A 9,224-nucleotide genomic window follows, 5' to 3' on the forward strand; every position below is an offset into this window, starting at 1 on the left:
TGAATGCAAACTAGAGTGTTTGGAAACCTCCGTTACGCACACGTGCTTGTTTATTTCGTGTTTCCTTTAATGGGCAAGTAAACCGGTTAAATTGTCTTTTGGTGGCGCTCAGTTTAGCTTGCAGACTTGACAAGTCGTTTTTATACTTGACCAACAGGTAACTGATTACTTCCATTCAACTTCACTGCACACAGGGGACGAACATATCCAACAGCAAATGTGTTTGTATGAGTTTAATACTCTCTTCTCGCTTAAACTACTCGCAAAGATATGCACACACACACACACACACACACACACACACACACACACACACACACACACACACACACACACACACACATATACTGGAGAACGAAACAAGGTATAGGCTAGCTGCCGGAAGTGTCTGTAGGACACTTAGCGCTGTGCGCAACAGATGCCCGCCAGGACGTGAAGCGCATTCGAATTGCTCTAGTCTAGTGGATGATAATACGTAAAGTGCGCGTACAACCAGTTGCCGAAGTTTTGTTGCACTGTGTTGTCAGCACTGTCACGACGCAAGAGTGGTTTCACAAAGGAAATCAATCGGCAAGAGAAGCGGTGAGTCACCGGTGCCGTCCAAAAGTCTGCGAAGGTGCAGGTCGTCATAGGCCAAAGTGTCACGGTCCATAAAAGACCCCATCAAATTGGAATGCGATTTACTGTCAGCAAGGAAGGTTTCGTTTGTACCACCACCGACTTAATCATCAGGTGACGTGAAACTCGTTTGGAGGCGGAGTTTTGTCGTCTGTGCGCACCTCTGCCACGGATAGTGGTCCCCCCAGACACTTCTGCCTATATATACCTCTTAAGCGGCAGGTGGGAGAAGACATACCAACACTTGGCAAACAAATCCAAGTTGGACAACATCCCTACAGACGTGAGACAACCTTACCAGGGAGACAACCCCTAACGCAACTTTGAGCAACAACTTGAGACCCTTCATTTAGAAAAGTAAGTGATTCATGTGTTTAAAATGTACAAATTGATGGCAACGTCGTATTCACAAAGTACGTATAATTCAAGAGATATCTATAGCAACAATGTGCAAATATCTATGTAGCTATGTATGTCGGTTTTGTTGGTGCAATTGGACCCTTGTGTCAGACTGTTGTCGGACAATCTAATTCGAGTGAAACCTGATGTCTGAGTCTACCCACTGTTTAAATATACCTGACTTAAGATTTTTAACTCCGTGTAAAAGAAACCTCGGTTTCTCTTTGGAGTAAAAAGTTCAAGGTTGTGGTCGGCTGTGCGCATTCGGATTCAGCACCAAGGAGAGCGACTGTCTGGAATGCCTCACTTTTGACGCTTTGGTATTAGAGACATGTTACGCAATGTGTCTTCAGTCTGGTTGGTTCCAGATAGATAATGCAATTATAGAAAATGATAGTGGTTCTGATACAGCAAAATGGCTAAATGCATTTGATGGTTATCCCAAATACCCCGTGCGCTGAGTGTGAGTTCAGAGAAGGTTCTAAATGTAATAAAGCGCATCGACCCATAGGGAAAAGAAAGTTGTTTGCTTTGCGAAAAAGTGAGTGGTAACTAATTTGAGAAATTAGTGAATTAACATGGATAGCTTTCCTCACCAAATATACTCAAATACATAAAAAATCATAATCATAATACTAACAATAATTTCAGAATGTTTGTTATCTGTCGATATGTGTTAACCGTAACTTTTTGAATTAACTCGCAGATGGCCATAATCCTGAAGCCCTGGACAGTCCTGGTCGCAGCTGTCCTGTGCGTATTAATCTGTCTCGGTACCTTTGTGGACGCGTATCCTCCCAAACCAGAGAACCCCGGCGAGGACGCGCCACCCGAGGAGCTGGCCAAGTACTACACGGCACTGAGACATTACATCAACCTCATCACAAGGCAAAGGTAAGCGCCGGCGTTCTGCACTCTTAAAAAAAGGGTTCTTGGGGTTCTATAGAGCCTAGAACCACGCAGGCTTCCCTTACGGGTTCCTTTAATGGAACCTTCAAAATGGTTTAAAGTACCATTTAGGGATGCCATATATGAAGCATGATTTTTTTGTTCTATTAAGCACCTTTTTTTAAGAGTGTGCTATCATAATCGGTTGAAGATGTCACTCACTCCTTCTTTTGGAAACTGATTGACTTTGTTGTGTGAAAAACATAACTTTCTGATGTGTGTTTCGCACTAAATAACTACACTTGGGACTAGCAAAGCCGATTTAACCAAACACTTATAACTGATGCTTCGTTCTTCCTAAAATAATTTGAACAGTGATTCAATCAGACAAAGAGAATAATAAAGTGCCTCACTCATAGTTTAGTTAAATGCGTAAAAGAAGACACGGACTTGGAGTGATGTAGACTCCAAACTGTGTTCTAGTCGGTGCATCCAGGAGACCTTAATGGGTTTGGTTACATTTGAGTAGGACGCTCTTCGATGGTTGAAATTATGTATCGTTATTTTGTGCTCTCTCTGCTGTTCAAGTAAAACTACAACTGACTTCCAAGACTATCCGTGACACATCTCTATTTTGACACTTCAAGTGTGGTCTTTATTGAAATTTGGTTTATGATTAGACTTTTATAATGGAGCCTCTTCAAAGACATAATATTTGATTATCTGTATAGACATAGGCTATTTGATGTCAGGTTGAGGATCCGATTCCGTTATTCTTCTTCTTACAAAATGATATGTCCCAAATGGTCTCTTGTGGCCGCTGAGGTACCTTACAGAATGGCGCATCTGTCATGAAAGCACTATTTCAAGTTTTTTTTTTATCTAGAAATAAACCTTCTCTACAGCTGGGTCTCAGCATGAAAGAAGCAAATGAACTCATTCAGAAATGTGGATTCTAAATTGACATTTACGCTCGCCGTGGAGGGTCATCAGTGAATCATGACCAGAGTAGCAAAGTATGATGTCTCTGTACGGTGTGATACTGTCAGGTAGCAGGTGCAAGTAGCCTCTCTCATATCGCCATAACCGGCCAGGCGCTCAAGCGCGAACGGAAAGCGGTAGGCTAAATTGTCTGGCCACCGGGAGCGCCGCATGGACACATGCGGAATAGCGCGTCGCGCGTCGCCCTATCTAACAAGGCAATTCCGGTAGGAGGTATGGCAATTTAGGAAAGGCCAAAGGACGCGCTCGAATGGAAATCTGAGTTGGGCTGTAAGTGGAGCCAGTGATCGTTGTCGGAGTGCAATGTTCTGTATTAGTTGCTGCCCCCTTTTATGCAACTACTGGCTGAGTGGGAATCGGTCTGCAAGTCAAGTGCTCACCGCGCGTTAAAGTATTTCTGAACAATTATGCACAATTTGGATGCTGAATGTGTGTTCTAATTTCTACCATCCGATTGGATTAGGGGGATATATTACACAATTACATTCTGCGGTGGTAGCCTGGTGATAGGTACTCTCAAACCATCCAGTTCTCAAGTATTAACTTTCACTGTAATAAACACTTGTCCAGTGGAACCCAAAGTACCCAACGCCTCCTCTCCGGGCCCATCTTTTCATATACTAGCTGTACACTTTTAGCTAAATATGGCGATGCTGAGGCAAGAGATTTAAAGCAACAGTTCCTATCGTGTTGCTTGTTTTGGGGACTCTGAAAAGATAGATAGATACTGTAGATCCTTTCGCTTTGGACAAAGGCTTCTGCCAAATAGCATATCCGTAACTTTATTGATCTCCAAGGGGGAATTCAAGAAACAGAAAAGATACTGACTACAGCAGGCTGTCAAAACAGTTACGCTCATTTTATTCCAGACAGATTCATACGTTTCTAGCAGTTCACCTTTCCAGGCGTTTAACTGGCCATTAGGTCAGATACATTAAACATAAACTGCTCAAGCATTTAAGATGCACGCCACTGACCTGTTTCAAAATGAGTGTCGACAAAAAGGCTTTAATTTCCGCCAGGCTGTTGAAAAGGTCAGATGCAACCAGTAGCGCAGTCATAATAATTTGCATTAAAAGATTACAAGAAAGCGTCCAGCTTCTTCATGCTCCACTTACCAGCCATGGGGTCAGCTGATGCAGTGAGGGAAAAAAAAGCATTTAAAAAACAGAAGTGAATGCCACCCACCCAGTTAATTACACAGAGTGGAGGAGATGATGCAAGGCTCCACGAGGCTCTGCTGACACAGGCAGCGGTATCCCACTAGGAATTATTTCTTTCAGACAAAAGGTTAAGAGGTGCATGGAGCTGGCAGTTACAATTGGGGTTAATTGCCAGCCCTGTGACAGTAATATGTTCCCCTGGCTACAGCAATTGCCCTGATGCTTCTTATTAACGCTGCTTAGTGAGCATCTGCATCCTCGTTACAAACAAGAAGCTCCACCTGAACTGACTGTACCACTCCACCACAGGTCTTTTATGTGATATTAGGAAACAGAAAACTGAATTTTACTTTTCTCTCCCTATACCATAGTTGTGCTGATTTTTTCATTCTGTTCTTCTAAGGTCTATAAACATTGGTAGAGAGTATCTGATGTTGTAAGCTATCTATTTATCTTCCAGTGGCAGCTATTATCTGCCCTCAGGGTTATTGTGTGATGGGTCTGTGTCAGGGATATGTCTGCATATTATAAAACATGACACAATCAGGTTAACGGAACCAAAATGTTGTGTGTGTGTGTGTGTGTGTGTGTGTGTGTGTGTGTGTGTGTGTGTGTGTGTGTGTGTGTGTGTGTGTGTGTGTGTGTGTGTGTGTGTGTGTGTGTGTGTGTGTGTGTGTCCTTGTCCGACGCTACACAACAAAGGCATTCTGTAATAAGAAAATAATGGCATATGATTGATTGAAAGGGGGGGAAATGAGTTCTAATGGGCAATTTGGCACACTCTTCTCCATGACTGTTTTCCATGACAAAGCCACCATATAGCAGCACAGGCCCCTGCATGCCAAATGAAAGACTCCTGCATGTACCCCACTTTGAAGTTAGGAAAGGCAGAACAAGCATTATGACAGCCTTGTGTTCCTCAGCTGAGCAGAGCAGAGCAGAGCAGAGCAGAGCAGAGGAGAGGAGAGGAGAGGAGAGGAGTGGGGTGGATCTGGTGTCATCACATTACCTTCTCTGAAGATCACAGAACAGCCTGAAGACTGATTTGGGGGAGGAGGAGGGGGGGGGGGTAGTTTCCTTTATCCATGGCATCTGCAAGACAAATGTGATCTGTCAGATAGAAGTTACTGGATAAATAGATAATACATACACATTAGGACACACACACACACACACACACACACACACACACACACACACACACACACACACACATACATGTACACCACACACACACACACAAACATGTACACCACACACACATACAGGCAAGAAGAAAGAAGGCACTCGGTTATTAAAAATGTTCCTTTGAAAAACATGTTTGACCCTCTCGTGGGTTAAGCACAACAATCAGAAAATCACACAGCAAGTTCCGCGAGAGAGAGACATGAGTTGTGTGTAGAATAAACGTGTAATTCCTTTCTTTATCGCCCCTGGTGTGCTCTGCTGCCAGCAGGTTATCTTCCCTGTCAAAGAATCCCATGTTGTCTACTTGCCATTCAAAAGCACACAGAGAGGATAAAGAGGCGGCAGTGTGGGGATTCGGAGAAGCCTACCAGATGGCTTGATGTGCTTCCGTTGACGTGTCAGTGAGACATGTTTATCAAAGACAGCGCAGGGAAGGGAAGGGAAGGGGCAGGGGAGGGGGGCAGGGGAGGGGAGGGGGGCAAAGTCTCAGCGTGGGACTCAAACCCCATTGTTTTGTCACGGTTTTGCCCACGACATGATCTGCCGATAGAGTCGCTTCAAAAAGAATCACAACGTATTCCTTCGTGTCTCCTTCTCCAGGTATGGCAAGCGGTCGACTCCAGCTGAGGGCGTGATCTCAGAGCTTCTGTTTGGAGACAGCACGGAGCACAACCAGAGATCAAGGTGAGCTGAGGAAAAACTCAAACTTTAAGATGAAAACTTCAAATTGGATTTTGCTTTCAAATATTGGTTTACAGAAAAAAAAATAGAAAGCAAAAAGTGTTTTGCATTAAAATGCAGGTGTCGATGAAAGGATGTGATTGAATTTTAGTCTCAGACTGTGAATGTGTTGGAGCACCCTGCTGCAATTCATTTTGGAGAGCCAATATTTCATTATGTTGTTTATGGAAGAGGTGACGGAATAAGTGCTTAAGCATCACAATGGTTAAAAACAACAACAAAGAAGTCATGATGGAGTTTCAGTAAAAAAAAAAATCAGAACTCTAGAAGAGTAACTTATTGGGCAAATCAGACACTCTAACGCTCTCAAATGTCTCTTCGTCGTGACATTTAAAAATACAATAATCCCTCTTTTTCAACCTCTCGGCTCCCACGTTCCAAAAAAGGCACACCTACGCCTCCCACTGCATCTCTGTGCACCATTCGCGCTGCTGGTAGGAGAACATGTCAGGCTTGTTCATAGCCAGGGGATGTGCCATGGCCTTCTCTCCGTTAATGGGAAAACCGGAGTAGCTCATGAATGTTTCACACTTTAGGAAGGAGGAAGCTGCATGGGGACAGACGGCATCCCAACCTTGCTGACTTCCTGTCTGGGGAGAGACGTGTGCCGCTGGAACATGACTCATTCAGAATATCTAAACGCGCGCCACATTTCACCGTCTACCTGTCCTCTGAGAGACAGGCGTATAGCCTTTTAAAAAGTTTGAGTGAAGGCATGAATAGGCGCCTACATTTCCATAAATCACTTGGAACTGACTTGGAGAACATGTTGAAGAAAGCATTGAAGAAAATGAAAGCACTCTTGGTGAATCTGCAGACTAAAGGCTTACGTTCATTATCTCATTCAGATATACAGTAGTGACAACCTTTGAACTTTAACCTCAGACCTTGTAAGGTGTACGCAGTAAGAGAGAATTCTTAATGAGCATCCACATGGTGGAAGTTGGACACGTCTTGGGCACACCCAGCTACACCTGACCGAATGACCCATCCAGAACAGTCCACAGGCACTGACAAAAACTGTGACATTTTTTATTGTCGATATATCTGCATTCATGAGTTTCATCCAGTCCCTTTCGACAGGTTTGTAAAATCAAGCACCTTGATTGTGAATGCAGACTGCATGATTAATACACCTGTGGAAAGGGACCCGATGAAACTCATGAATAGAGTCCCTTACTTAATTCACTTGGCTGACACTATTATCCAAAGCGACTCACATATGTCAATCATTACCAGGGCCAGTCCAGAGCAACTCTGGGTCAAGTGCCTTGCTCAAGGGCTCAATGACAGCAGCTCTGAATCGAACCTACAGTACAACTTCGCAGCATGCTTGTCCAGCTCCTTAGCCACTACCACCGCTCAACTATAGAGCCAGTTGATATGGCTTTGTTCAACTCCTGGTTGGATGCTTTGTTGTCTGTGTTACAGATACGACGACTCCTACATGTGGTGACTCCCCCATCCCATCGTTCTGTCGACTGATCTTCACCATGACGATGAGTGAAGTCCACCTGTGCCTCACGCTGCAACCTTCCACTGCTGTCCAACAACACATACCTGTCTGAGAACATTCGTCCCGGAGTTTTACAACAAAAACCTCTCACTCTGTCTCTCTCTCTTCTCTCTCTCTCTCTCCCTCTCTCTCTCCCTCTCTTGTCCTGCCCTGCCTCCTCCTGTAGTCTTTTCTATCTCTCTTGGTATCATATTCTTTAAATATCTTCATCCATTCCATTTCATTTCTTTCACAAAGAAAATTGTACATAATTTATTATTGAATAGAGAGTTAAAACAAATAATGTAACTGTATCTGTCAACATCTCTATGTCTGACATGTAATCTTTTTTGTTTGTACTGTACAAAATGACTATATTGTATGTGAATTAAAGTTTATTGGATGAGTCGAACTCGCTTAAGTTTGTACAGTAGTGTTCTTTTAACACCATAGCTTATTACACGGCTCTTCTGAGTGCTGTAAAGTTCCATTCACATGAATGGCCCTTGCCAACGTTCTATTTAGATAGACACTGCACGTCAGGGTTCTGTCCATCTTGTCAGGGCGTGTTTTCCGATAATTACAATACATTATCTCTTACATAACATATACATGTAAAATACAACATTTCTAAAGAGAATGAATTCTCTGTGGCTGCTAGCAGTAATGGGTTATTAGGGATGGCGACGGTGTTGTCTGTGACAAACTATATATCGCATCTAATGGGAAACACTAATAGATTGATTGTACAGTCAGATAAAAGTAATAAAATACTCCTGCTGTGGAGAGACAGACAAATGGATATCACAGAGAGTGTGTCCGCAGACACAAACCCATTCTACATTCTACATTCTACATTCTACATGTGTGTGTGCTGTATCACGATCCATACACAACTGAAAGCAAGTTATTCTGACTGAAATGGAATAAGATAATTAAGTGAATGGTTGCTGTTTCTTCTCCATTCTAATGGCCTTTTCAATAGCTGAGCTTTTCATCCTGTTCTTCACACTGCAGCACTCTGCAGCCCACGAGGTGGGGAGAGGTGGTAGTACTGAACAGAAATGGAGGCTGGAGAACTGGCGATTGCAGGGTCGTGATTTTATGGTTTGGGGATTGGCTTTTGCCAGATTGAGAGCTGGTTTACTGAAATATGAAAACATCGCCACCTCTGTTTCTCATCTCTATCTCTCTGCCTTTGAATACTTAAGAGAGATGCAACAGCATTATCACATTGAACATAGGTATGGTCTTTTTCACAACCCCCCCCCCCGCCCCCCCCCCCCAAAAAAAAAACAATATTGGATCCAGCAAAAATTACACACTTTCCCTGGCTCCCCAGATGCTTGTTTTGTCCTGCCTTGCCTCGTCTGTTCATTCTCACCTTCTCTCTTCTCCTCTCTGGCTTTATCTCCCCTGATGGGCTCATCATGTTTAGTTTGTTTGAGCCTCTAGTTCCTCTCATCACCACAAGATGGCAGTCTTGTCACGTCTGATGTCGGATGGCCATTTTACTCTCGTTGTAGAACATCTTATTGTATGACCTAGTTGCTGTGGTCATGGAATAGACAGAAAGGAGATGATGACTCAGAGAGTCAATGAATATCTATCTATCCAGCTATCTATCTATCTATCTTTCTATCTATCTATCTATCTATCTATCTATCTATCTATCTAATTGATAGACTCGAGGGACAGTTGTTAATATATGAGAAGTAGTCAGCAGGCAC

General features: G+C 43.3%; 1 protein-coding gene across 1 annotated transcript; it reads left to right on the forward strand.

Annotated features, from left to right (window-relative positions):
• Positions 1-845: 845 nt before the first annotated feature.
• On the forward strand, positions 846-7,906 carry pyya (peptide YYa). The gene is made up of 4 exons (XM_062531166.1): positions 846-975; positions 1,724-1,911; positions 5,859-5,942; positions 7,431-7,906. Exons 2-4 carry the CDS (start codon positions 1,724-1,726, stop codon positions 7,453-7,455), a joined length of 297 nt encoding a protein of 98 aa, XP_062387150.1. The 5' UTR covers positions 846-975; the 3' UTR covers positions 7,456-7,906.
• Positions 7,907-9,224: the final 1,318 nt, after the last annotated feature.

This window comes from Sardina pilchardus, chromosome 3 (assembly GCF_963854185.1).
Source record: "Sardina pilchardus chromosome 3, fSarPil1.1, whole genome shotgun sequence".
In the NCBI taxonomy this organism is placed as follows: Eukaryota; Metazoa; Chordata; class Actinopteri; order Clupeiformes; family Clupeidae; genus Sardina; species Sardina pilchardus.

Coding starts and splice junctions, on each gene's coding strand:
- pyya (XM_062531166.1), top strand. CDS start 1,724: ATGGCCATAATCCTGAAGCCCTGGACAGTCCTGGTCGCAGCTGTCCTG. Junction 1,912..5,858: donor AACCTCATCACAAGGCAAAG/GTAAGCGCCGGC, acceptor CTCCTTCTCCAG/GTATGGCAAGCGGTCGACTC. Junction 5,943..7,430: donor GAGCACAACCAGAGATCAAG/GTGAGCTGAGGA, acceptor TCTGTGTTACAG/ATACGACGACTCCTACATGT.